This window comes from Adelges cooleyi, unplaced genomic scaffold, assembly GCF_023614345.1.
Source record: "Adelges cooleyi isolate 19-005CV unplaced genomic scaffold, UGA_ACOO_1.1 ACOO_flye_CR_arks_rails_tigmint_CR_PRNA_376, whole genome shotgun sequence".
NCBI lineage: Eukaryota > Metazoa > Arthropoda > Insecta > Hemiptera > Adelgidae > Adelges > Adelges cooleyi.
This window is the reverse complement of record NW_026096053.1, coordinates 12,055,013-12,082,600: the sequence shown is the minus strand read 5'-3', so window position 1 is coordinate 12,082,600 and position 27,588 is coordinate 12,055,013. Positions and strand designations below refer to the sequence as shown.

Genomic DNA, 27,588 nt, shown 5'->3' with positions numbered 1-27,588 from the left:
CTACCAAAAAAAAAAAAATGTACTACCCCATTTCTCATTATAATATTAAATTTAATTACCCTTAGCAAAAGCCATCGAGCACAAATGTTTTTTTAAGTATAATTTATTACTTGTTGTTAGTCATTTAATTTGTAATATCTATTAAAATTGTATTAAGGAATTAAAAATAGTCAACGCAATATACATTTTAGCACACTAATCAGTGTAAGATTACTATTTAAATTTATTTTGTTGAGACATTAAATTTATAAATTATTTAGTTTGAGTGTTATGAATAAAAATGCGTTTTGTTTTTCTTTCGTTTCCACCGTTTTTCGTCGTCCGACTCGTCCCGTTATGACACATTTTTTGATTTTCATCAATATGCGGTTATTTTTTTATTTCCAAGTAAATAAGTATCGGCCTGACCGTGATTAGTTGGTAAAAAAACCACCAGACGACCGCACTGGTGAAACCAAACCGCCGTGAGAATAATGGCCGTGAGCAACTCGGTTCCTGTTGTCATCGTGATTATTATATTTTATAATAATAAATAATAGTGTTTTTTATATAGTAATAAAATAATAATTATGAGGTGGCGGCGGCTGCCGACTCGGTTTGCGCGTTTCTTGGCCGCCGCGTAACGGTAAACGCAGTGCAGCCAACATGAACAAGACGACGCCCGCGGTCGTTGATAACACGGGCATTCAACAAGTACACGCGCGTCTCCGCCGTGCCCACGCACACGGCCAAGGTCGCACGGTAATACCACGCAGCGGCACGGTACCGTGCGGCCGGCGACACTGGCGGCGCTCGTGAAAACGTTCATTCGCAATGGCGTGTACGTGGACGGCGAAAGGCAGGTATTCCGTAGTTTTTAACGAGCGACCGTATACACGTTGATAAACGCGTTATGTAGTAGTGGGCCGTCGTTGTTGTTGTTATTATTATTATTTTTTTCCTATCCGTCGCCGTCGTCGTCCCCGTTTTGTTACTGATTTTTGATTTTTCCCTACCGTTTACGACGCGTACGAACAAGCCGGAAAGTTTTTGCGTGTGCTGCGACCACCACGTCGAATCGGGGCCACCGAAAGCTGACGTCTGAGTGAGTATTATAACGTGTGCGTTGTGTGTGGTGTTGGGTTTTCGTACGGTGGTGTCCCCGCCGCTTATACCTACCACTCGGTACGCGCACCGCCGTGTGCAGGGCCTTCTCTCCAAAATGGCTCTGCCCCTACCTTTAAACGCCGTGTGTGTGTATAATAAATGTGCGTGTACGCCGTATGTTTTCATCCCGACTTGGGTTGGTGGTGTGCGTCCCTCTCCTATACGGAGAGGACCTTTTTCCGCGGTTGTTATTTACTATTATTATTATTGTTGTTCGGCGGCGATGGTTTATTCCTCAACTCTGAACTCTGTCTCGCCGTGCGCTCGACACTTCTGCGCTGGACCTCGCCCGCTTAAATCCGTGTCGGCGTCGGTCCGCGGGGCTTTTTGATAAAAACCTCCCCGAAAAAAATAAACTTTAAATTTCCCACCAAAAATCAATTTTTGTTTTTTTATGATTTCCCGATTGATATGGACCGCGACCCAATTTTCGACGTGCACCCGACCCGACGACGGCAATGTTTGGTTTTTTTTTTTATTTTTCATATCGTGAGGTACCCAAATGCGAAGTGCCCGTGAAAGTCGCTTTATATATTATTATTCTTAAGTAGGTCTTGTCGACGTGCACAGCGCGCGCACACACACACACACAGCACACATCCTGGTTGTTTTAGAATAAAACAATTTTTCCTTCATTATTACTGTACGCGACTGGATAGAAAGTGAAAGCGGCCGGCCAGTAGTTGGTGATTGTCAATGCTTGCGTGTGTGTGTGTGTTTGTGAGAGTGTGATTTACTTGTTACATTCCGACGTGTGCGCGTATTGTTAATGATTTATTCATTTTTGATTCCATGTGAAAATTTTGACCAATTTTGCATTCCCAGTAATCGAGTTATTAATGTGCCCGAGATGATGTCCTAGTTACAGATTTTGTTTTGAAAGATTTTTTGTGTTACTGTTGTTTCTGTTCGTTCCACGACAGAGCACGGAACAACAGCGTCGTATGGATAACGTCAAAAAAAAAGGTATTGTGGAAATTGTAATGTCGATTGTAAATAATAATTGTAATAGTAATCAGGAAAATTATCGAGCTCTTCAACTGTTAATGGGAACTGTGGATACAGACTATACAATTTTCATGTTATCAATGTGCGAATAGTATATTATAATACAATCTGATCCATCACTTTAGTACTGATTCCTTTTTTGTTTATATATCAAGTACCTTTGTTTGTTGTTGATAATTTTTGTTAAATATATCTTGGGACGTTGACCAATATGACAATAAAACGTCTAAAGTGTTATCTAATTTTCAATGTTTCCATCAAATTTGTCACTGATTACAATTGTACAATATTATAGTCAATATATATCATAGTCCAACATTTTAATGTAATTATGAAAATTTAAGTACAATATTTGATCGATCATAAATACATATGTAAATGTATTTTACGCCAAAGTAAATTTGTGTGCTACAGTTTTCTTAGTTACTTTGTAGGTATTGAACTATTTAAAAAAAATGTATTTGGAGTAATTTGATAAAAGAAATTGAACTCTGACATGTTTAAATCATACCGTGAAAACATAATGTAAAGTATTATCTATTAAATTGTCATGGAAATAACATCTATGAATTATGTGTATACGTCAATTGTTACTCTATAGTATAGCTATTTGGCGAACATATTTTTAAAGAAGAAACAATATGATGCAATTTACCCAGTTCAACCATAATATATAACCTTTATTAATTTGCCAAAATTAAAACTTGTACTAAGCTGACATGTTATGACTTCTGAATAATGATGTTCTTAAAGTACTATTATTTTGTGAAAATATTTTATAAAAATTATGATATAATCTAATTCAATAAATTGACCTAAACACACTTAAAATAAAATACATTCTTAATGGTTTTATAGTCCTTGAAAGTACTTATTTTCATTCCTTAAGGCTATTAATTGCTAATTAGTTGCATATTGTATACTGTGTACCAAAAACTTGGAACCTTAGCCATTATTATGTTTGGACGCATGATTATATTCATTAAGAGTTTAACAAATCGTTGAATATTTAACGGTTGTTTAACTGTCAAATAAAAAATTATCCATTCCTGATTGGTTCATTTTAATTTAAATCAACTGCTGAAATTATCTTCTTTTTTTATTATTATTTATTAGCACATTTCTTATTATTATTACAGTTTTCATTCACATTTTTGTGTAATATTAATCTCAACATCTAAATACACACAATAAAATTATAAGACCAGTTTGACATATAACTAAATTAATTTATAAAGACGGCATTGAATCTCAAAAAAATATTTAGACTGCAGGAAAAATAATTTTGTTAATTGCCGTTATCATGTTTGATCAGAAATTATTAAATATGACAAGAAAAAGAAAATATCTTGTGTTTATAGATTATTGATTGCAGTATCATTTCAAGTTGATCTTCTCAATTTAGTTATTTTATTCAAGAAACCTAGAACTTTTTTTAAACAGTTTTGATTGAAAACTTTATAAAATTTACACAATTTAAAAAAAAATGAATTTTGTTTTTTCTTGTGTAGTTTTGGTCTCTATTTTCTGTTATGAATGTCAAAAAAATTATAATTTGAACTAGGTAAATAGTTTAGTATTATTAATAATGTTTTTTTGCAATATATTTTTTTTTAATTCCATAAATTTAATTAAAATATTATTAGTAGTTTTTAGTCACAAAATACAATTGTTAATTCTATTTATGACTGATTTAATTAGTCTAGTCTACCTAGTTACCTTATATACCTAGATTAACCATCAATTATCATTTATTTTATAAAAAATGTTTTATACTTGAATACTCATATTATGTAATTTATATGATATTCTATATAATTTAAATTATAAATTTATCTTTAACTGAAATTTATAAATCTCTACTAAAAACAAAAATGTTATTATAAATATTTTGGTATTCTGTGATACAATTTTATATAAGTATGTTTTTTTGTTTTTTTAAGGTTAAACAATGAATACGGGAAGTTATCCTACATTTGTAACCGCTGCTCCAGTAACTTCGTTTAACACCTGCTCAAGCGGTAATATCACACAAGCGACTACTGGCAACAAATATACAAATGTACAACAACAAACCGCCACCGTTAATGCTAATACCATTGTCAACACCTCTAATACGAGTGGTCAAGTAGTGGCCTTGTTAAATAGTGATGAAGCAGGCGTCACCTACTTAAGGCCACTTGATTCCAATGGGTTAGCTTTTAACTTGACGGGGGTAGGGTCCTCCAGCCAACAAGGACAAGTAACTGATTGATGTGAAATTTATATTGTCTTATTAGCACTACAACAAATTTAATTATTTTGATTAGATATTCACTATACCCATTACCGTTCCTGGTTCAAAACCCGGGGAACAAAGTCAAACAATTCAAATTCAAGTAGTCGGCCAAGGTGGTATATCTGGCGATAAACTTTTGCCAGTTTTCGGACCAGTGTTACAACTAGCTTACAACCAACAAATACAAGACAGTAATGGAAGCATTCAGCTTCAGGTAAGTGAAAATCGCACTAAGATAAAATTATTTTCAGCTGTTTATTAACTTTCAATGTTTTTAATTAGTTACAACAAGAAGGTGATGTGTCAAATGACCAAATACATAATAACAATAATGATTCAATGCAGTCGTCTGATTTGTTACAAGACGTCCAAGAAGACCAAGTAATTACAAATATATTTTATTTCACGATAATTGAATGCGTTTATATTGGTACAATAATAAAGAGTTTGTAATTCATATTATGTGTTTCTAGGAAATGATACAAGATGTGAAACCCGTAATTATCGAACAAAGCGGCACTGACAGTAACGGTATGCCATTCCCTTTAGCGGTGGTAGTTAACCAAGACATGGTGGTACGGCGAAATCAGCTAGATAACAAAATAATGGGCGAACAAAAAGACAACCAGGCGGACAAACGATTAAGGCTTCAAAATGAACAAGATTCTGGTAATGTACAGTTAAATATATAGGGGAGAGTAGGAGAATACTAGATTTTCTAATAGAAACTATTAAAAAGCCCAATTCGACCCGCCTACTCTCCCCTATTTAATTATGACATGTTCATTTATTGTTAATTAAAAAATGTGTTAACTATATTATATATATATTTATGTCAGTTTTATGTTTGTTTATAGGTAATCAATATGTTATGTACTCGTCTAATACGAGCAATTCTGTTTCGTTGGCTGATTATATATCTATGAATCACGATAATTTACCCCTTGGACATTTTTTGAAATTTTCACCCGATAACAATAAAAGGGATAATCTAGAAACGTCTGGAAATCATGACGATGGCAATAATGAAATGGTAGTGTACGAAGATACCAGTAGTCAAGTAAGTCATTATTTTTAACCTCTTAATATTCAGCTCAAATCATTTTCACACGTCATCACATAAAACCACGTCCACACTAGTGAGAGCTGAATTCTGAACTGCAACACGCACAAGTTACAGTGAAATTTTGTATGGCTCAGGTGTAAAATATGATTACGTGTAAGATGATGAGAGTTCAAATTTGTGTAATCTTTATGGTGGGAATTTGAATGTGTTAGGGTTGGAGATTTCATAAATAAGGATTTATTATAATCGAAAGTGATCAAAATGTGAAAAAGGGCCACACTAGGTCTTTGTATATTGGTAATACTATACCTAATTAAAATCCCATAAAAGGTTAGAGCTAATTGCACTGTCTCAAAAAGTTATAATGACCGGAAATTTGAGATAAAAATAGTGTATGATTTCTGATCTAGAGATTTGCAACATAAGAAATCGATCCATTACTAAAATTATAAATCCTTCTATTATATTGAAACGATCACTAACAAAAAAAAATCATTACATTTTATCTACAAACATTGTGTTTTGTTTAGGAAAAAGGTAAGAGAAAAAAGAAGTACAAAAAGAAGCCTCCAGCCGCCAGAAAACCACGTCCTGGCCAAATACACATAGCCACAGCTCTAGACGGTACTCTTTTATTTTGTTGTCCTGAATGTAGTATGGCGTATCCAGATAAGGAAATGCTCGAACAACATTTAGTTGCTCACAAAATAGAAAGGAGGTTTATTTGTGACCTTTGTGGAGCCGGGCTTAAACGTAAAGAGCACTTAGAGCGTCACAAGCTAGGTCATAATCCAGAACGTCCGTTTGTGTGCAACGTTTGCTGCAAAGGTAGTTAAGACAGGTAATTATTTGTAAATATTATTATTAATCGTTTAAAATATGATTTTAGGTTTCAAGAGAAAAGAACATTTAAACTTGCACGCGGTTATCCATTCTGGTGTTAAGACTGAAGTGTGCCCCGATTGTGGTAAAGGTTTCTATCGTCGAGATCATTTAAGAAAACACACCCAGAGTCACATTACTAAACGTTTGAAAGAAGAACAAGCGGCCCTTCAGCAAATGGCAGAACACGTGCCTTCATCAGATCACCAAAAACTATCGGTGCCGGAACTCATTCAAAACTCGAGTCATTCGGGACCTATTATCAACGTTGCTCACCAAGAAATGATAATCGATGCCGTGGCCAGTGGCCGAAACAACAGTCCGTCTCCTCCTTGCGATGACCAAATTGTTATCGTCAAAGACGAGCAAAAACTTACAGAACAAGAAATCATCATGCTGCAACAGCAACAAATTCAACAACAGCAGCAGCAGCAGCAACAACAACATCAACAGCAGCAGCATCAGCAGCAACAACAACAACAACAACAACAACAGCAGCAACAACAAATTCAAATTCAACAACAACCCAACAGTCCGAGCATAGCTCAACAAGAGATGATCATCGAGGCAGTCAGCGGACAGCATCATAGTCCGTCTCCACCACATGTAGATCACCATCAGGTGGTCATCACCAAATTAGTAGATACAAGTGAAGAATCTAAAGACAAAAATATTGAGAGTATCGTTTTAACTCAGTCGGATGCCAGAGAAGCTCTGGGATTATTACATCATCAATCTCAATGACCTCAGCTTCATAACATTACGGTGACCACCATTAAACGGAAACCACCATAATAATATACGTGTATACTTTCTATAATCGGTATTTGCAGTGTTTGTCATTAATTTTACAATTAGATTTAACTATAAAATGGACTATTTTCTTTTAATAATATGTATATATATATACATACATATATTTATATATATTTATGTAAATGTATATAATTTCTGCTCAATTAAAAAAAAAAAAAAGCAGTTCATGGTTTTTATTAACTAACGGTCTTATAAGGGTAACGTTTTTTGTTAATTAAAAAAAAATTATTTTTATCAGATTAAATATTATCTATTTTACCTTAATATTTTTTTTATCTACTTTCATTTTATTCCAATAACAATAACCGACATTAACCTAGCCTTATTCGTTTTCTATGCTTATCTAAATTGAATATTCAAAAATAACAAATTATATTTTTATTGTAGTGCAATCGAGTACTGATCTCTTAATGTGAACGATTAATAAGATACGAGATTTGTTTACAAGTGTCCGAAAGAATCAAATACCAATCATTTTGCTTGATTCCTTATATTTTTCAAAAAATTATTTTGCAAATGAAAATATAAATATTATATAAGTTTGCTTAAGTGTTGTAATTAAATATTAATAGTAATTTATATAATAGTTATTATCGTGTACTACGTTTATTCTTATATGATGAGATTAATATAAAATTATTTTATAACAATAATTAAAAACCTTAATGGAATCGCAATGTTAAAATTGCATTACTATTGAATATTTTTTATTTTTTTAAACATATTTATCATAAATATTTAATTATAATAGAAAGCTGTATAGTCTATTTTATTTTTATCTGAATTGTACATTTTCTATACTCATTGTTGATTTGCTTAAAAAAAAGCAAAAGAAATGTGGTAATTTGTTTTATTTTTAGTATACATTTTATTGATTGTTATGTTATTATAAAATTTATTTATATATTGTATACAATTATTAATTATAAGCTTTTTAGTTTGTTATTTAATATGGACGATGACTAAGTAGTTAAGACTATAATTTAATTTAATTTTCTATTAGGTTATATTTATACTATAAATAGTAAAAACAGCAAATAAGTTAATTTCCTATTTCAAAATCCATTTGACCGATAATTTCACTGATCCAGTTTTGTTTCCGCTCACTGCCATGTAAATATGAATTTACAAAAAAAAAAAATATATATATATTACCAAATTTGTAAGGACACTGATAAATTATAAGGAACAAACGTTTTTTTTTAAATATGCACTGTGATAAAAAAAAAAATTAGTCTAGAACTTAATTTTATTATTATTATTACCTAAATAGACCTCTTACGTTCCCGATGTGATAAATTATCGCCTTTTACTTTATTAACAAATGTCTGTGTAAGTTACAGGTAAAGCAAAATATTTTTATCTAAAATTCGCAATAATATGATTTTGAATTTGAGGGTAATTGAATAATTATATTGATAGGCCAAGACAACTAGTTTTTGTAAGTTAAAATTATGTACAATAAATTGTAAGGAGCCCGTTATTTTGTATTAAGATTATTATTATTACTATTATTTGTTTTTGTTATTTGTCAATTTAATTATCTAAACCAAAAATTGTGTAAATGAGAAACTACTAAAAAAAAAAAATCTACCCTAATATATATATATATAATATATAATGTTCTATAGTTTATTTTAATTAAATATACTAACTATGTGATAAGTTGCAGTGTAAATAGTGGTGCATATCGTCATTTATTAGATCTTAAAGATGTTATAAATAAATATGACTATATTTTTTTTTTACTCAATTTGAATTTTTGTACAGCTATTTTTGTTAGCCATATATGAGGAAACAATTTGTCCTATTTTTTTTTTTTTTTTAGTTGAAATTTAAGCAAATTGTGTATGTTATGAAAATATATTATGTTTAATTTTATATTATTATCCATGTTAACATTTATACTTGTAAGAATTAATGATTTTTTTTTTTATTGTAAAAAACAATGCATTAATTAATTTTGTTGGTTTTACGGGCTAGGTTAATTAATTTGTATTTAGTTCAGTTTATATTATATTTTTCTCTTAATATGTTTGGTTAAATGGTTTTAAATAATACATGCATTTATTATCATTGATTAACATTTATTTTGTTTTAATTAATTTTTTTAATAATAATTGAATAAATGCATGCTATTTGTGTATTCATTGACGACGACATATCATAATATATACAAAATGTATTCTTCTACATAATTTTTTTTATAATAATACAGAGGTATATATATATATATCTTTCTCGACCCCGCCAAGTTGTGAATCTTTTATTCGAGAATTGCGTACAAACAAGCAACGACATTCTAACATTACTCATTAGTAGTTATCTTTATGGATTGTCACTAAACCATATTGTGTTAACATAATTTGCAGTTCATTGCACTATAAACTTATACATTGCAACTAAGACTAACTATTGAATAATCGAGCAACAACATAAACGTACAGTGTACATTAAGTGATGTACTTTGCAAGCAAATGATGACTGTTATACTTGCTATGTAGACATGATATAGGTAATGCGTGAAACGAATGGGATTTGAAAGGTAAGAAATTGATATTCAGTGTGTGGTGTTTAGTACATTATCAGTAGTCTGTATACATAAAATGACACGGGCTATAAAGCCGAAGTTCAAATTTAAAAATAGGTAAGTAGATATAATAAAAATAATATTATATGAATAGGTATATATAGGTTAACGCGTTAATTTGACATTTTATTATTATACCACTTACCTACTGGATAGTTGATGCTCTTAGTTAACATTTTTTTTTTAATGTATTTTATTGATTTTTCATTCTATTTTTTTTTTTAATTAAGTAGTTTTACTGTTGTTTTTTAATTTTCTTTTTTTTCGTGAAAAATAAAAAAATTCTAACAATTATTGTAAAAAATAGATAAGCATAGGAACGCGTCAACGTATTTATTTATTGCAATCCATTTGTGAATGAGTTATTACATGTATTTACATCGACCAAGGTAATATTAATGATATATTTTTATTTCTACCGTTAACCTAGATCAATGATGTTTTTTTTTTTGGTAAATACCGTTATTTTAATTAATTTAATTAACGACAGTCGTCAGTCATGTACTAAAAGTCTTAACTATAAAAACGCGCTTTATAGCTATGATGGTATATGATTCCTACGAATTTAGAGTGATTGCCTGATTTCATATTGATGGGTATTATTTTTTTAATAGTGTTTTGCAGTACTCCGAATAAGTTTTGAACGAGTACCTAGACATGGTTAATGAAAAGCAAGTCGTCTTAAGAAGTACCATGGGTAGACACGAAATCGGCTTGTACTGTTTTATTATCTCGACCGGCATATGTTTTTTCTCTGGAAGAACATTTTATAATTTTTTATTACTTCTTAGCTAACAGGTAAAATAAAAAACCTGGTAATGACAATTGACCGTAATCTAAACGCGAAATTGAATTACTGAAAAATGAATTTTAAAAAATTGGTAGTAAAAATACCCACGCTTCAGGTCCTAAAGGACCAATGTAAATTTGTTGGCAAAAATGTGTTTAATCATTAAACATTATACCTATGTTGACAATATAATTAATTGCTTACACTTGTAAGGCAAAAATGGTAAAAGTTTTGCACATTTTTTTACAACATTTAACCAGAACTTTTAAATGCTACATTTGCTGAAAATGACGAAAAATAACATTAGCCTATTTAGACACAAGACTCGATTGGTAAAGATATTAGTTTACCATTAAAAGATAGCGAGTGAAAAATAATTTATTATTAAAACTAAACCAACTGCAAATCTCATTCACAAACTAATAGATCAAATTTGCTACTCTAATTTATTTTTAACTAGAAAATTTTAAGTAAAATTACATTTTCTACTTATTATTATATAGGTACTATTCTTTCCAAGAAGACAAATTGAGTTTTGGAATAGAGCTGCAAGACACCAACGGATTTCTGAAACAAACGATATCATATTATAGTATATATTATAACAAAACAAAATTCGGTTATGGAAACAAATGAATCGGTCATATTATGAGAAGCGCCTTAAGTAACACAATTTAAATTTTATAGAAGGAAAACGTTTCTTTTGCTAACATAGGGAGAGAGAAAATTTTAAAAACACAATTTAGTTTTATTTTTTTAACATCGAAGTAGTTTAGAGGTAGTGAGCCGATTTTTTATTTTATGCCATTAGCAAAAATTTTAAATTAAATTGCTTCGACTTAGGGTGTTTCTCGAAGGAATCGCATTGTCTGCAGAAACACCATAAGACGGGACTAATGGTGTCTATCTTGTGAACTGCAAATCCAAATATTTCTATTTAGAACAAAAGAAAAGTCTGTGACGAGATGGAATGTGTGTCTACACTTGTGGAATCGAAAGAAAACAACAAAAAAAGGATTTTGGCTAAAGTAGTGACTTATGGGATTTTTCATATGACCGATTCAATTACTACACCGGACATGTTTTTTTTTACTTTTTTAATCGATATAGTTATTATTATTATTTTTGCTGATTACTAATCTTGCTCGAAAACGATACTTAAGTTTCCCGATAATGGTAAGTTATCAATTAACCAGTTAATAAAATAAAAAATAAATATTCACAATTATACGTTTAAATAACTCTGTAACCTACTTAAAGTTAAAATAATTATAGTTCAGATAAGAAGTAATTGTATTTCGCTGCATCTCTCCTCCGCCTTAACATATTTTAAACGCCAATTACTCTCAATTTATACTTAATACAATCGAAAAGCTTATTATAAACTGTAACTATTATCAGTCTAGGTTACTCCGCGCACTCAAAAGAGGTTACTCGACCAATAAAATATTGGCCACCAAAAGTAAGGTGATAATTATTAGTTTACAGTCCAGGCGACAATAAAATAATTATGTTTGTTCTTTCAATTACTTCATAATACTTACTGGTCGTCGGGTATAAAAAATGCATCGCGTTGTATTGATTTAATGTTGGTCGTCGTGCATATCAGTAAGGCGAAAGACGTTTTACGGATTTCATTCAGTTGGTCTGAAAACATTGACACATTTTAGAAAGTGATTGTGCGCAGTTCTTAATATTGAGCTTATGCGCCAACAGTGAAGTAGGGTAAGCAATTTATTTTTCTCTCGAAATGAAGATTAACGGGTAGGTATACTAAACAAATTCAAACGATTCTGTGTACTTAACAGAATTACTAGCACCGCTTCACTTTTGACGGGCTTAATCTTAACTCACCCAAAGTAAACGATCCAGGCTGATTTCCAAATTCATAATAGAACCGGTCGCCGAATTTCCATCGGAAAAAGTTTTCACCTATTACACACTGGAAAGTATGACCGAAAATTGATCCAGGCTTTGATTTTTCCAGCATGCCGCCCACATAAAAGTCTACGTCGTCCACGTTTTCGTACAATGAAGCCAGTGCGTCCACGTTCTTATGGATGATTAAGCATAATATTATACATAGGGTGTAACGTGTATCGTTGTGAACAGATTTGTTCACATACATTTTACAGCAAATTCTCAGTGGCATAGTGCATAGGTGTCATACCGCAAAAAAAAAGAAGAGAAATAGTTAAATTTCTCTTTTTCTCTAGCGGTGTAAAAACTGTTGTTCTCTCGTCGGTATTTTTAGAAAACTTAAATTTTACCAGCACTTATAAGCAATATCAGAATTAAAGTGTAAATGTTGAATGTTCGGTTAGTAATATCAAAATAAAACCAGACGAGAGAACCTGGATAAAACAAAATGATCTACGATTATTATTTAGCCAATTACTGAGAGTACTAATTACTGAACTAATAAATAGACATCACAATTCACAGTTGAACCTTTAAATTAAGATTTTATGAACAATTGCCTTTACCAAACGCCTTAATAAATAGGGGATATGACGCCCTTTCAATTGCTTCAAGAATGTCTTCAATAATAATAATTGTTCTTCTCCATCGTACACATTTGTCATCCACATATCGGGGCCACATTTGTGGTTTTAAGCTGCTGCTTTCTAGAGAATTTTCTTCAAAACTTTTCATATTTACGTTCATTCCCTTTACTGGTCCACATCTTTCATGCTTTATTGTCCTCTTGTCTCATAACACTTTAGTCTATTTATTTTTATCTCCTCTCATCTTTCTCCACGGTTTACACCTTAACGTAATTATATTTCCTCTCTTCACTCAATCTTTGTTTAATTTTTTTTCCACCCCATCCAGCACTATAAGTATTTAGATCACAGTGGTTATATAATATGATTACTTCTTTGTCGATCTGATCGAGGAATTCATTGAAACTTGTAGCCTTTGGAAGTCCACATAACTGTCGAAAGACATTGTACGACGGTTCACCGTACTCCCGTCCACGTTGTATGTCGATGCTAATAAGGTCCTGGCCGCCGAACGGGCTCGTACCTTTAAACAGCTTGTCACTGACCTATTTTTTTTTTTTAAAATTATAGTTATTATACTATTGTTATTCGATAACGATGACATCGATTCGATGTCGGGTCGCTCTCACTTCTGCGGTGAAAAATCGGTCCTGTCCCTGAGCTTGCTGGGTGAGCATACCCCTGGTGAAGCTGTCGTAGTTATCGTCTTTCTGCACTAAGTCCGTGCGCAAGAAGAAATCGCTCAAAACTATCTTGGCCTTGGTCTTCCTGGACTCGTTCACTAAACTGCGGGTCGAACAATCGATGGATTACATTTTTATAATTGTATAATCACTAGCGGTGTACACCTGATACGCGAAACACTGACTTCAGTTTTCCCTGTATGTAGCTGTGCATAGCCCGGAAAGCAGCGCTCGTGAAGCTGGTGAACGTGTTAGGATTTTCAGACTGGTTGTAGTTGTCGTCGAAGCCGTTTTTCTGCGGCAACAGCTGGTTGACCCGAGAGAAATCAGACCCTGAAAAATAACTAGCATTTCTTAACTGTCTTAACCTGGGTTCTACCTGTCTGGGATTAACCGCACCTAAAATTGCTGGAACAAATTCGTTGTATGCAACGTGTTGGTACATGGCAATCAATAACCTCCTGGCTTCTTGGTACAACCGTTCGTCCTGCCACCGAGGGTTGATTTGTTTGAGCTCGTCGGTCAGCGAATTGTGCAGTCGCAACAACGTGGTCGTGGACACCGCTATGTCGGGGTGCTGGTTTACTCTCAAGTCGCCTAAACAGTTTTGTCCAAACTATAGTTATTAATTTTTGACACTACATAGATAATGGTAAAATTCATAACAATGACCATTATTTGTTTAACGATAATCTAAGATGCTTTGATATTTACCGGCATCGTAGCACACGGTGTTGGCGTTGGCAACGTTACAGGCTTCTGTCGCGTTGCGGACGTTGGGAGGGAAGGCTTCACCGTTGGGTGCAAATTGTCTCCTGAGCTTGCCATCTTTGAAGTTCCGCAGCTCGTCAGCCTTTTTGTCGGTTGATCCGTACAACAAAGACGCGTCGATAAAGCTGGTGACTCCGATCAACTGTACAAATAGACAATACCAACGTAATAACATTGAAAGCCGTGGTTCTTAATTGGCCGTTACTTGTCTGACGGGTTTGATGGCACATCCAACGTCGGACGTGTCTTTCGCGCTTACGACGGGTATGCATCTATGTTTGTACACTTTATCGTCTTTAGGGATTTCAATCGATTTACATTCTTTTGGTAAATTCGCCGGAAACGTTCCGTCCGCGTTGCAACATTGTAGACTTGCCCCAGATTCTTAAACAAATAGGTACTTGGCTGAGTGAAATATTCGAATATTGTTAAATGGTAACACTTGTTTTAAACAAAAATTACATAAACAATTTGTCTTGCGTTGCATACAAGTGATGAGAACATAGATGGGATAGAATTGGGAAAGGGTACAAGATATTAGTTAAAAAGCTGTATCGATTTTTAAATAGAAGGAACAAGCTAAGAAACTAAGATGCTTTAGTACGTTGAAAAAGGAAGGAAAATAAAGTAGTCGAGTCTGGAGGGTGCGGTTTCGGGTGACTAACTCAACTAAAAAATTATATTTATACTTACTCAAAGTTTTCGATATTACTAATTCGGTGTCGTGCGCTATGACTTGGCCAAATTGCATCACGTACAAATTATGTCTAGGTGCTGGCATGTCTCTGTCAGTGAAAATGGTAGTCCTAATGTGTCTGACGTTTGGCAACGCGTTGCCCGATACACTGTTTCTTAGTTGACTAATACCTGTTGGTACGTACACACAATTGTTTAACGGCTGTTAATCCTTATTGGGATATCGGTCGAGTGGCAAATAGGCTTATATGTGCTAAGTAGTACATTTTAAATGATCACAACAGTTGTTGTACAGTGATTTAGAATTTATTGAATAGTATATGTCATACAGTACCGTCAGAGTAGTTGGCTTGAACGATTCTGGAGTTGGCGACGTTAGTTTGTCCCCAATTAGGAAACCGAAGATTGTTGCAGCTGCCATCTATAGACCTGAAACGTGCGTCGGGGTCGCACTTGGCTTTTGGAAAACACTGGTCAGCCAAATCGATATCGAGTGGATCCAGCAGACCGACGGCATTAGTTGGATCTACTGACCTATAAAATGCAATAATTATTGACAGTGTATTCATAGGAAAAATGTAATGATGTGATGTGTGATGGGATCGAGGGGATTCTTGCTTCTATTGCGTATTGAAAGTTTAACCAGTACACCTAACTACTTGTTAGACTTTCTTAGCAATAAAATATAGTATAGTATGTATTATGTCTTATAAATTATAATATATTTTAGTATCAGTTTACATTTTTACTTCTGTATACTCTGATATTCCTAATTCTTATTTAGCCTAATCTCTGTGAGGTAAGCGATGAAATGGTGTGATGCGTTTAAGTTTTCTGTTTTACCAATATTTTCGGAATAGTATCAGTTTTTTTATTATTTATTAGTGTTTTCGTGAATGCGGGTGGTATTTATTATTTATAATGTAATATTTATTATTTGATTTTCTAAGTAATATTTTTTTGTTATAGTAAAAATGTTCAACGAAATTTAACGGTCGGTATGTATCACGTCGATTTTACTACATTAAGAAAAAACAATAACGAACGAGTCCTGAAAACAACCGTAGTGCAGTATAAAAAATTACATTAATGTCTTTTTCAAAAAATTGGAAGAGTATTTGATTATTCAAATTATATTATAATAAAGTCCATTGTGACATTTTATTTACTATATTATTTTTTTTTTAGAAAAATACATAATTGATAAAACATAGCATTTGCCACTCTTCTGTTAAAATATATTATGTTAGTTATTATAGTGGCTTCGTTTTAGCCTTTGGACAAGTTGTATGTTTCACTATAAATTAAGTTACGGTATTTTATGCGGATTTGGATCTGTGTTATCGGATCTGACTGCCTTTTGCTTATTCGATAGATGCAAGACGGTTTCCACTTCTTCGACAAAGTCTGCAAAGGATAAACAACACGGTAAATTCAAAAAATATATATATAACCAAGCCGCAATGTTGTTATTATTATAATGTTGTTAATATATATATATATCATATATATATATATATATACCATGAATTTCATTTGTTGATAGATGCTGACACGGTGCGCCCACCAACATTAGAGCCAACAAAAAAGCAATCGTGACACTCGACATCTTTCTGTGCTATGTAGTGGACGTCTTGGGACTTGGATGTGCTCTCGTCGAAAAATAATATTAATTTCAAAAAAAATGTGGCTGCCGGTCTATTTTGTTTGATTGTACCGACAATGTTTATCGTACTGGCTGCAATTGTATAAATAATGGTTATCGTCAAACAGGTTATCTTTTTTTTTCAAGCTGTTGGTTGATTTTGTTGTATTTGTGGTTGGTTTTGGGTTTTTTGTTGGGTTAAATAGGTTATCGTTCACAAATGCAACCAGTTTATTTATCATTACAACATTACGGTAATTTACGCTTTTAACGTAGATATATTATATGCATGTATAGTATATACGTTATACATGCATATGCAGTTGTATTGTGTACAATGATAATGATTTGCAGACAAGGCTTTAAAAAAATAAAACGCGTGGTCTGTGCAATAGCATAGATTATTGCTATTAATTATTGTTATTTTGATCTAGAAACTTACAAAATACCAAAATTATCTTTGTTTTTCAACAATCGTTTAGTAATTATTATTATGCAGTATAGGTCACAATGTAATCGCTTAATAAACATTTTAGATAATAATATAACATTTAAGCTGCTTAAACTTAAAATATTATCATTCACGTGTAACTACTACGTAAACATTTCATAATGGTTATCGGAATACGTGTTATATATATCAATACTTGTTTTTCAATTAATTTTTTGCAAAACTGCAACTATAATAGTTGTCTCATCTAGAGGGATCTGGTAAAGTTAAAATCCTTTAAAAATCCCTGATCAGAATTAAAAACGTTACTTATTGGGCTATGCCTGAAACTTGCCTAGCCCTAAAGTTAGTAACTTCATAAAAAGAACGGCCCGACCTTGTCAAAATGATTATAGAACATTAATTATTAGGATGATACTCTATCAAACGATACCGTTAACACCAAATATTATTACAGCCGTTATAATACCTCCACCACGAGCAGTAAGTCTTTTGGGGCTTAAAAGCTGAAAATTAACGTTAAATAATTATTCTGTATTTGTTGTAGGTACCTGATATGTTTAAACTATCCTACGTCGATGACTTCTCCTAACTTGTATCTGGCGTGAATCACTACTGTGTGTTTTTTGGTAGGTCAATTTTGACAACTGTCACGTGTCATAATAATCACTATTCGAAAATTCGTTAACCATATCCTCTATTAGTGATGTCAAGCATATCAAATAGACACGTTTGTCTAATTTTTTTACTCGTATAGCCATAATGAAATAGGTAGTAGCATTAATGTATACAGCCTATTGAAACGCACGTTCATTATAATTGTGGCATATTGTTTTATTATCTTTATATTTTAATTGTTTAACTAATAGTATCGTTTAGCCGGATGTCCATGTCCAATCGTCCGCTATGTATGGACTAAATTTTCCTAAGATTAGGCAATTTACACTAATTGTATGCAAATGTATTTAACAAAATTATAATATAATCATACCAATTTAAACCGAATCCCTTAACCCTATATACTAATTTAAATTAGTTTAAATTTTCTCATTTAAGTTACTTATATTCTTCTTCTTCTCTAAATAACATTTTTCTGTTACAAAACACCCTGGTTGCCTATTTCCCCTTGACTAACTTCACTCAATTCTACACGCCTCATCTGTCATACTTGGTCCCAAACACTTACATTTCTCTACCCTATTTCAGTATTTACAAATTAAATAGCATGGTATTAAAATAAATATAAAAAATTAATATCAGTTATTTATTTAAATTTCTTAAAAATAATACGAACGAATATGGTAATTAAGAAATATAATATATTCCTGTACAATCTGTAGATATAATAATATTGATTCGGTTATAAAATATTTTCTTGTAAGACTAAAACATCATTTTTTAACTATAATATAGTAATAACAATTGAGTTTGAACACATTGGAAAAATATATTTTTAGAAATCAGAAATCAATGAAAAATGTGTACAATTATTTTATATTTTAAATGACAGATTCTCGACATGTATACGTAGTAGGGGGTGGGTGATAACTCATAAGCATAATGTATAAAACTAAATGGATGCACTGAGGGGTGGGTTAATTTCTCGGAAATAATTTTCCCTATTGAATATAATAGTTCCCCATGAGTAACATGACTATGATTTTGCTTTGTAACACAAGGGTTAAAATGTATGATCGATTTCGGTTTATAAACGTTTGATGTTTATAACCAAAGCAAAATTGTTTTAAATTAACCATTTGACTGGCTGACAGTGGTCGATTGTCAATCATATTATATTTAAACCGAATAAAAGCGAACATCAGCTATTGTTGGCTGTAAACTCTCAAAAAAGTGTCAACTGTTAATACAATGTTGTGTCCAACTGCTTGCGCTGCGTTTAATATCAGAAGTTGTCCTTTATCGATTTGGTCGTCCGTCGCGTACAATCCAAGTATGATTTTTGGCTTGGAAATCACTTCCGAAGTAAACATTGATGTCATATTTTGAGGCAGCGCGTCGCTGTTCATCTGTTGGCATTTCACAAAAATACAGTCATATCAGCATCATCGTGTAAGTAAATTTTTTTTATAATTTTTTCACTCACACTAAAACGAGTGCCGCAAAAAACGATCGCGTTATCGTCAGTGCCTATTAAAGTGTACGTAGGTCCGCAATCGATTATCTATAATAACAAAAATGACAAAACATAATACGTGGTTGGTTCAGAATTTTCTAATTGCACTGTTTTCAATAAACATTTAGTTAGCCTAACTTGTGTATGTTTAGCTATTCCAACTTTAAACTTATTGTGGTCTATATTAACCATAACTATAGTAGATTCAACTGTTTTTTCCCCGTATTATTAAATAATATTATCTGACTGTATACAATATTATTATAAACTTAGAAAAAATCTGTTGAGAAACTTTTATTTTATTCGGGAAAACATAAATATTATCAAACAATCCCTATAACTCGTCTTATGGACAATATTGAATTCAGAAACTTAAAGTTCCGCGCTCAAACAAATGCATTTACTGTATATAGTTTAAAAATAGCACAATACTAAACTATTTCTATCCTTACATATTATATATTATTTCCTTCGTAAATAAAGGAGAGGGTGCCTGTTAAATAAACTTTCTGAAAACTTATTTAAACCTGGGCTTTGCTGTAACCGGGTAGACGCAGTATGTTGGCCTTATTTTGAGATACATTCGATTTTCCACGTTGCGAGTAAATATTGCTTCCCCAAATTACAACTTGACCTTGAGTGGTTATCGCAGCACTATGACACTCTCCAAAACAAACTTGAACGACTCTTAAACCATCTAACAATTTCACTTTGGTCAATAAACTCTCGAATGCCACTTCTTTATACTGTTTGTAACAAAATAAACATATAATACAACAACATTGCGATTAAGTATAGCTTAGTAAAATTAAATGCCGACCAAAATATGCAAACGGAACAATCGTTATCCGAACGTTTACTGTAACGAGTTATAACCTTTTTGTTTATAAATGAAAAATTTAACATAGTCGAGACAGGTCTTGTCAGTTAAACATCCAAGTTACACAAGTAATTCTTCTATACTGATTATATTTTCTGTGTATGTTATTAGACAATCTTTTGCACTAGATCAGTCCGGTCAGATCGGCGAACATTGATAAAATATTATTGACGGTAGACATTTACCTTAAGACTGAACAAAGACGGTCGGTTCAAACCGAGCTTGTTGCATTTGTTCAACCCGCAAGCGTACACGTTTTGGCTGTTGGTAATTATGGCGGTACATTCGGGACCGCATTGTATGGAAACTATACTCTCGTCGAAAGGCCAGTTGACCAAAATCGGGAAACAGCTACGCACAAGTAATAGCAATAATAATATTATTATTATTATTATTATACAGTAACGACTTTGCAACAGATATATTGCTATACGAACGGGGTCGTTATTATCGTAGATACCGTAACGAGTATCGTTATAATTATATTAATGTACTTAATAGAGCAGAGTTTGGCTGTTGTTGTTCTACACTATATGTGTACAGGCCCATGTAGGCAATATTAGAAAATAATCGCAATAGTTTGTACCAATCTTGAAGGTTGCCGACGCCGAGTTGCCCGTGATTTCCTCGGCCCCAGGCGTACAGTTGACCTTCGTTGGTTAAGGCCGCCACGTGATGACTGCCACAAGATATTTTCACCACGTCTAGTTTCAATAAAAACTCTACCAAACAAAACCGACACGAGTCAGACAACACTCGACTTGAGTAATATACGGGCAGCTTTGGCTTATTGTGGCGCCAAGCGTTCGGTCGTACCTATTAATTTCGGTCTACAAACACCGTTCCAGTCGCCGTGACCCAAAGCGCCGTATTTGCCGTCGCCGGTGGTCAATACCAGGCCGGTGCTGCTTATGAAAATGCTAAAGCTCAGCCCAGCGCCCACTCTAAACAAAAAAACAAAAACAAAAACCGTCACCGACCGGACGCATAACGGCTGTACATTATGGACATATTTTTTTGTGTTTTTTCGACTCGGTGCCAAAAACTAGTGGCACGTTACACCAAAAATCACTTTTTGTCCAAACGACACAACGCTCGCAGTTATACCACCAGCCAATTAAACGACGGAACACGCGCACGGACTATACACGGTGTGGTGTATATTTTGTTTTTATGCTAACACGCATAGGTATATTGCTATACGGACATCTTGAAATAGGTCAACCTACGAATGGCTGATGTTATATTTTATCAGGCATTATTGTTATAGTTTTTTATTTTTACTGCGTGATGTGTTTGTCCAACAGCGAGACGACGCGTTGAGGGTCGTTTTTCCAAGCGTTCTCTTCGCCGTGGCCCAACTGACCGTGTTTGTCTTCGCCCCAAGTGAAAACCGAACAGTCTGAAATCATAATTGAGTATTTATATTTTCGATGATACACTTTTACCAATAGCGTTATAACGGCCGTTACCGTTGGTAAGCGCGACGAAATGCGTCTGGCTGACGGCGAGTTGAACGATTTGCACGCGGTAAGGCAAATTAATTGGTTGAATACTCGTTGGCGATGAAAACTGGTACACCACTGACCTGAACGAACGTAAATTACAATTTAAATGTTCACACAATATCCAACTTAAAAGGCATATTGTGTATTTTCGTTTGTAGTTTAATTACTGTCGCTCAATATGCACGTAGCACTGCCTGTTTCTTTGTGCCGACCATCAAAGAGCTTTTATCCCAACACATAAGGTCCCGCCGAAAGAGCTCAATTAATAGCTAAAATTCAACAATTTGACACGTTGCACTCGAAAACAGTTCAAACTTTCAAAAGGTACAACATTAGCTGCCCTAAGCCAAAACCGTACGCGCACAACGACTTGCAGCAATATGGATAAACTTTAATTAACAACGTTTCCTTTCTCCTTTCATGGTAAACGGTCAGAACTATATAAATAACGGCGACAGATCAAATAGTTGAGTTATTTTTTTTTTAAGTAGACCGTATACGTACGGCATGTGTATTTCGTTTATTTAGCTAACCCATATTGTTATGTGATTATCGTTTTTAGGACATTTGCAATATTGTGTTGCCGAGTTGATACCGTGCAAAACATACTTACCGGCATTGCGAGTCACTTCCAAACGATTCGTTGTCATTGTCGTTCACTGCCCAATTCGAATCGATATCCGATTCCATGTACACCGGGACGATGTTCACCAAGTCGTTGGCGCTCGGTCTACGGCAAGGATCTTTTTGCAACAAATCGTTAATCAATTTCCTCAAGTTCGAAGAGTAGCACGCCGGTATCGGCGTAAAGTCTTCCTGCGATGGTGACAAAGTTGAAAAACGAGACCGCGGTTTTACGGTGGCAGGGGAAAGGGGGGGGGGGTGTACTTTACTTTTGTAATTATATGAATCAATGCCGGTAGATTGGAAGCGTCAAAAGTGCGTTGCAGGCTAGTCATCTCGTACAATATACAACCCAGCGCCCAAACGTCTGACTTCTGGTCGTACTGTTTGCCCTCGCACTTAAAAAAAAAAAAAACAGTTTAAATTTTTTTCCCGTTAAGTACTTCAATCGCTGGGGGGGGGGGGGTTGAGGAAAATGAAAAACGCTCAACGAACGCTTCCTCACCATTTCCGGACTAATATAGTAAGGCGTGCCGACCACTGTCAGAGCTTGTAACTTGGTAGTCATTATCTTGGAAATACCGAAATCGCCCAATTTCACTTTGCGGTCTCTTGTCAGAAAAACGTTTGTCGTCTTCAAGTCTCTATTAATGTGGATTTTCACAAAAAACACGTTAGTACTTAAATACGTTTTTCAAATTTTTTTTAATTTTTTATTAAGCGATACATTATTTATTAAAATGTATCATAGTTTTGGTGGGATAATGTTATTCACGAAACGCATTAGAGGTGTGCAATGCAGTAAAAAGACCAAATAATGATTGACATCATCAATGCCACTGTTTCGTGTACTGACCTATGCAATATGTTACGCTGATGTATACATTTGATGGCTTCTGACATTTGTAAAAAAATATCTAGAATTTGTTTTTCCGGTAATAAATTGGTTCCACGCCCGACCAAATATTCTGATAAAGTACCGCCATCGGCATATTCCATTTCAATCATGAGCACTCCGTCCATTTCAAAACTTCCATAGTAACTATAATATTATACACATTAACCAGTGTATCGATTATTAATTATCACAATTTAAAACCATGATGCGTGATTCCTATTACCTAATAATATTGGGATGGCAAAGTAACGATAAAACTCTAGCCTCGTTCAATGCCAATTGCCTCTCTTGTGCTGTCATGTCCAACATGTTAATTTGTTTGATGACCACCAAAATATTTTTATTTGTATTCCGATACAACGTTGCTACTCCGAACGCTCCTAAAATTCCAGAAAAAATAATAACAATAAATAAATCGCCGATACGTACCAACGGGGTTTGGTTGATATCGGATGGTTATAAAAAAAAACTACATTACGTGCATTATCAACTGACCTTTTCCCACAGTTCTGATCCTTTGGTATCCGTCTAAGGCGGTTTTAGTTGGACGTACGTCTGTTATGTTAAAATATAGTTCTCCGTACGACTCCTCGCCCATTAGGTCTCCCCATATACCAACTTCACACTAAATATGTATCGAATGCGTCGTTAAAACTATCAGGAACCCGTGGTTGGTTTATTGTGTTTTTCATTTTTTACATACTTCTGTCAGTCGACGGAGAGCCGAGCACAGTTGATATTTGACGCAATTCGATGCTAAACAACTATTGAAAAAGTCCAATCTCGACGAACCTCGATGGCAGTACTCCGATAATGACTTGAAGAAATAACTAATTTCCGGATCGTCGGATATACTTTCACTGTTCAAGACCTAACACACACATATCCCCAGTGTTGTGAAAAAAATATATTGTATAAGTTTAAAAGTACAAATATTCCGTTGACGCTATCAAGTTAAAATATAAAGACATTCGGTTACTACTAATTTAATACATAACACACAATATTCTTTTACAACAGAAACAGAATTGGTGCTGTGTATAGCAATAAATACTAATGTATTAGGCGAAAAAAAGAAATACAATAACTTTTTGGTCCATTGCACAAACATAAAACTGGGTTTCGTCCGAGTGTAAAAGAATGGCAATACTTTTAACTTTCCGGTGTTGCATCTTGTCGTCTACTTTTGCTGCAAACAAAAACAAAGTAAACAATATTAAACTTTGAATTGGCCAACTCCTTAAATAAATAACTATCTCGTGTATCTAAAGAGTATTATAAGTTGTTGTTCGTTCATTTAACTTTACAGTATATAAACTAAGCTGCAGTGAAAGCTGCGAGCTTACGAAGTCTTATCGCTTAAAGATTGTCGATTATACTGTTATTACATAAAGTGATATCTATAAAGTAAAATGACCGTACACCACTCTTCTTCATTTCTTGTAATATAAAACGTTTTTTTGTCATTCGACGTGACTAATTTGTTTTGATATCTTATAATCAAAAGCTGTAACATGAGTAAAGCGTTCCGGGGTAAAGTTAATTGAAGTGCCAAAAACAAATTCCCTCGAAACAGAAGTATATTAATGTGACTGTTGCAAATACATTTTTGCGCCAAAAAAGACTTCTGAAAAGCTCTTATTACGGTCAAAAGGTGTAAGGTAAGTTCGACCGACAACGGCAAATACCACTTGTTTAAACGCAAAAATCATTTAAACTACTTTTGTACTCTTTTAATTTCATATTTCGTTGTATAAAATCAGAAACGTTAGCTAATACATTTGTTGTTTATTTAAAAAAAAAACTATTATGTACAAATTTAAATACACTTCGACAGTCATCAAGACTTGGGTAGTGTTTTTTCTGAGATTAAAATATACCAACTAAAACCTAACCATTGTGCCGAATAATTTTCTTTTATTATTCATTTATGTATACAGTATGAAAACTTTTTGTTCGGCTTTATTATATGTTTATTTTAGCTGTTATTTCAAGTTTGAAAATTAACAAATAAAACGACTGACAAACCAATTCGTTAAAAATAGATTTTTCTTAGAAATTTAGGAATACTTTTGTATAGTCGTACAATATTATGTTATTTTACATTACTTTCAAACTCGTACGATTTTTTTTTTAATAAGGAGTTTATTAATACTTCATAACTGTTGCCGGTGCCTTGAAGCATAGTACTATGTACACTATATTCATGGTGTTTAATATTGTTTGTCAAATGGTAATAATAAAGAATTCTGTTCTTAGTGGAATTTGGAGTTTATCTTTACCCAGACTGTCCGACAAACCATAATAATTATTACTTTTTACATGTACGGTGTCGGTATGCAGCTTTAAGTGTTATTATCTACACGTTGCAATATCGCCTGTAAAAACTGGAAAACCACAATTAAACGGCTTATTAACTATTCATAAAACGCAGTATGACGTGTGAATCCTACGTATGTCTTACCGGAGTGAGTATTGCCAAGAAACGGGAACAATACAAACTAATAACCACTCGGTCAGCGCTCTCGATAACCGTGCTTGACCCCGCGTACCCAGACAACTGTTAGGGTTCTAGACTTTAAACACTGTTTTTTGTTGACTGGCTATTTTTACATACAAAAACTGAGACTATAAGTTAATCCTATCAAGCTGTAATAAAGATATCTTACAAAGTACTGAAACCGTGCGTTTAACGTATATGGTATAATGTTTCAACACTAAACTACATAACTGTTATTGGGTTATTATTAACTATGGATTAATTTTGTGTGGAATATAATAATATATAGTGATGTAAAAATACGTTATACTATTTTAGTATAACTTTTAGTATATTTTTGTATATCTTTTTACATTTTTTACCTTTTATTAACATTTTCATTATACCATGTGTATTCATTATAAGTATAATTTATGTGTATTACTATACTCATTTTATACGGAAATAATACTCGAAATTTCTTAGAATATAATTAATAAGATATTTACACACTTCTAGCTATTAAGAAGTGGCGTCACACCACTTTTATTCGGCGCGTAAAACATGTCTCAGAATATGCAATTTTCTGGGAAACCGAGTGGTTTTAGCGTATACTTGCTAACGATCAAAATTAAAGATTAGGAGTTTATCTACATATTAACCTAGGTTTTTTTCGATCATGTTACTAGAAACCAAGTTATAGATACTTTTTGTCGGTTTTAGAGAAAACCGATAGATAGAATATTTCAATTTATCTTTTTTTTTTTTATACTTCTCCATAAATCATAAAACCCTTACGCTCCCACCCCCCCTCCTCCTCTATAAGTTAAATAATTTCATCGTTGAGTCGAACCGGATAAACGGTTGATTGTGTGTGCGGTTATTTATCAAGTTGACTGCCACGAGTACCGCGTTTGTACGGTACTACGATATTATGGCTTGTAAAATATTAGCCGGACAGTGGACTTGTTAAAAAACGAATGGCTATTATTGTTATATATATATACATGTATTATTATACGTACAAATAATGTCATCCAACGACGATGTGTCATAGTTGTACCGGACCACAAACACACCGGCCAATGTGTTTTTCACGGCCGAAACGAATCCGGGCGCCTTGTCCGAGACCAGCAACAGCCTATTGGATTTTACACCGTAATACAAACTGTAGTCCATGTCGACGGCAATATCAGTGACGGTAAGTACACGGTTTAGACACACACACACAAGTCGTTGTGGCCAGTTGGGGTTCTGGCGTTTTCCAGCGCGACATACTATACGGTTCGTGTGGTGTGTATGGTTCTAAAGTTGCTAAGGCAACTCGTGTTGATGGATAGCATAAGGCACGACCTACGCTTTTGTCCTCTATTCGGACTGTTGGGATTTCGCCCCAATTTGGAACACGAAACGAAAAATAATAATACTCTATTATAAAAATATATTTTAGTATATTATACAATGATTTTACGTGGAACGTATCATTATATGAAATGTGGGGTTTCTGTGTATTTTAAATACCAAAATCAATTTGCAATAATATCACTAAAACTATTGTTAATTTTGATCATTGATTTAATTTATTCCCTAAGTAAATGTCATAAAGAATTCAAATCTGTGTGCAGATAACTTTCATGGCAAATTCAAATCTGTTTTCATATTACTTATCGGATCACTGGTTCAGCTTGTGCGATGAAACAAAAAATGTATGTTACATTAACTAAAATGGTTTTTAC

At 33.4% G+C, this 27,588-nt stretch overlaps 3 protein-coding genes across 5 annotated transcripts; 1 reads left to right on the top strand and 2 right to left on the bottom strand.

Annotated features, from left to right (window-relative positions):
* Positions 1 to 820: 820 nt before the first annotated feature.
* On the top strand, positions 821 to 7,863 carry LOC126840616 (zinc finger and BTB domain-containing protein 24-like). Of its 2 annotated transcripts, none has more exons than XM_050576477.1 (8): positions 821 to 1,084; positions 4,098 to 4,396; positions 4,464 to 4,646; positions 4,715 to 4,813; positions 4,906 to 5,101; positions 5,290 to 5,492; positions 6,029 to 6,326; positions 6,388 to 7,863. In XM_050576477.1, exons 2-8 carry the CDS (start codon positions 4,106 to 4,108, stop codon positions 7,122 to 7,124), a joined length of 2,007 nt encoding a protein of 668 aa, XP_050432434.1. In that variant the 5' UTR covers positions 821 to 1,084; positions 4,098 to 4,105; the 3' UTR covers positions 7,125 to 7,863. The 2 variants fall into 2 exon arrangements, with proteins under 2 accessions (XP_050432434.1, XP_050432435.1); XM_050576478.1 differs by lacking the exon at positions 821 to 1,084 and adding an exon at positions 1,307 to 2,112.
* A 3,073-nt stretch (positions 7,864 to 10,936) lies between these two features.
* On the bottom strand, positions 10,937 to 18,000 carry LOC126840390 (peroxidase-like). Its single transcript, XM_050576079.1, has 14 exons — positions 17,881 to 18,000; positions 16,758 to 16,971; positions 16,547 to 16,640; positions 15,568 to 15,767; positions 15,231 to 15,404; positions 14,743 to 14,921; positions 14,481 to 14,679; positions 14,166 to 14,363; positions 13,952 to 14,099; positions 13,713 to 13,869; positions 13,455 to 13,628; positions 12,431 to 12,629; positions 12,121 to 12,223; positions 10,937 to 11,143 (listed from the first exon to the last, which is right to left on the bottom strand). Exons 2-14 carry the CDS (start codon positions 16,840 to 16,842, stop codon positions 11,083 to 11,085), a joined length of 1,971 nt encoding a protein of 656 aa, XP_050432036.1. The 5' UTR covers positions 16,843 to 16,971; positions 17,881 to 18,000; the 3' UTR covers positions 10,937 to 11,082.
* A 658-nt stretch (positions 18,001 to 18,658) lies between these two features.
* LOC126840372 (serine/threonine-protein kinase Nek8) lies at positions 18,659 to 27,092 on the bottom strand. Of its 2 annotated transcripts, none has more exons than XM_050576053.1 (17): positions 26,878 to 27,092; positions 24,456 to 24,562; positions 24,077 to 24,244; positions 23,869 to 23,998; positions 23,597 to 23,753; positions 23,332 to 23,517; positions 22,981 to 23,119; positions 22,745 to 22,873; positions 22,465 to 22,667; positions 21,816 to 21,931; positions 21,628 to 21,745; positions 21,160 to 21,287; positions 20,930 to 21,065; positions 20,529 to 20,694; positions 19,991 to 20,209; positions 19,434 to 19,511; positions 18,659 to 19,356 (listed from the first exon to the last, which is right to left on the bottom strand). In XM_050576053.1, the coding sequence occupies exons 1-17, from the start codon at positions 27,029 to 27,031 to the stop codon at positions 19,153 to 19,155; spliced, it is 2,538 nt and encodes an 845-aa protein (XP_050432010.1). In that variant the 5' UTR covers positions 27,032 to 27,092; the 3' UTR covers positions 18,659 to 19,152. The 2 variants fall into 2 exon arrangements, with proteins under 2 accessions (XP_050432010.1, XP_050432011.1); XM_050576054.1 differs by having other exon boundaries at positions 24,462 to 24,562.
* Between the last annotated feature and the right edge of the window lie 496 nt (positions 27,093 to 27,588).

Excerpts from the sequence above, each read along its gene's own strand:
- LOC126840616 (XM_050576477.1), top strand. The coding sequence starts at position 4,106 with ATGAATACGGGAAGTTATCCTACATTTGTAACCGCTGCTCCAGTAACT. Across the intron at positions 4,647-4,714 it reads ATGGAAGCATTCAGCTTCAG|TTACAACAAGAAGGTGATGT; the intron begins GTAAGTGAAAAT and ends GTTTTTAATTAG. Across the intron at positions 4,814-4,905 it reads AAGACGTCCAAGAAGACCAA|GAAATGATACAAGATGTGAA; the intron begins GTAATTACAAAT and ends ATGTGTTTCTAG.
- LOC126840390 (XM_050576079.1), bottom strand. The coding sequence starts at position 16,842 with ATGTCGAGTGTCACGATTGCTTTTTTGTTGGCTCTAATGTTGGTGGGC. Across the intron at positions 15,405-15,567 it reads TCAAGCCAACTACTCTGACG|GTATTAGTCAACTAAGAAAC; the intron begins GTACTGTATGAC and ends ACGTACCAACAG. Across the intron at positions 14,100-14,165 it reads ATTTGTTCCAGCAATTTTAG|GGTCTGATTTCTCTCGGGTC; the intron begins GTGCGGTTAATC and ends GTTATTTTTCAG.
- LOC126840372 (XM_050576053.1), bottom strand. The coding sequence starts at position 27,031 with ATGGACTACAGTTTGTATTACGGTGTAAAATCCAATAGGCTGTTGCTG. Across the intron at positions 23,120-23,331 it reads CAGCGTAACATATTGCATAG|AGACTTGAAGACGACAAACG; the intron begins GTCAGTACACGA and ends CCACATTAATAG. Across the intron at positions 21,288-21,627 it reads TTGGACAAACACATCACGCA|AGTGGGCGCTGGGCTGAGCT; the intron begins GTAAAAATAAAA and ends TTTTTTGTTTAG.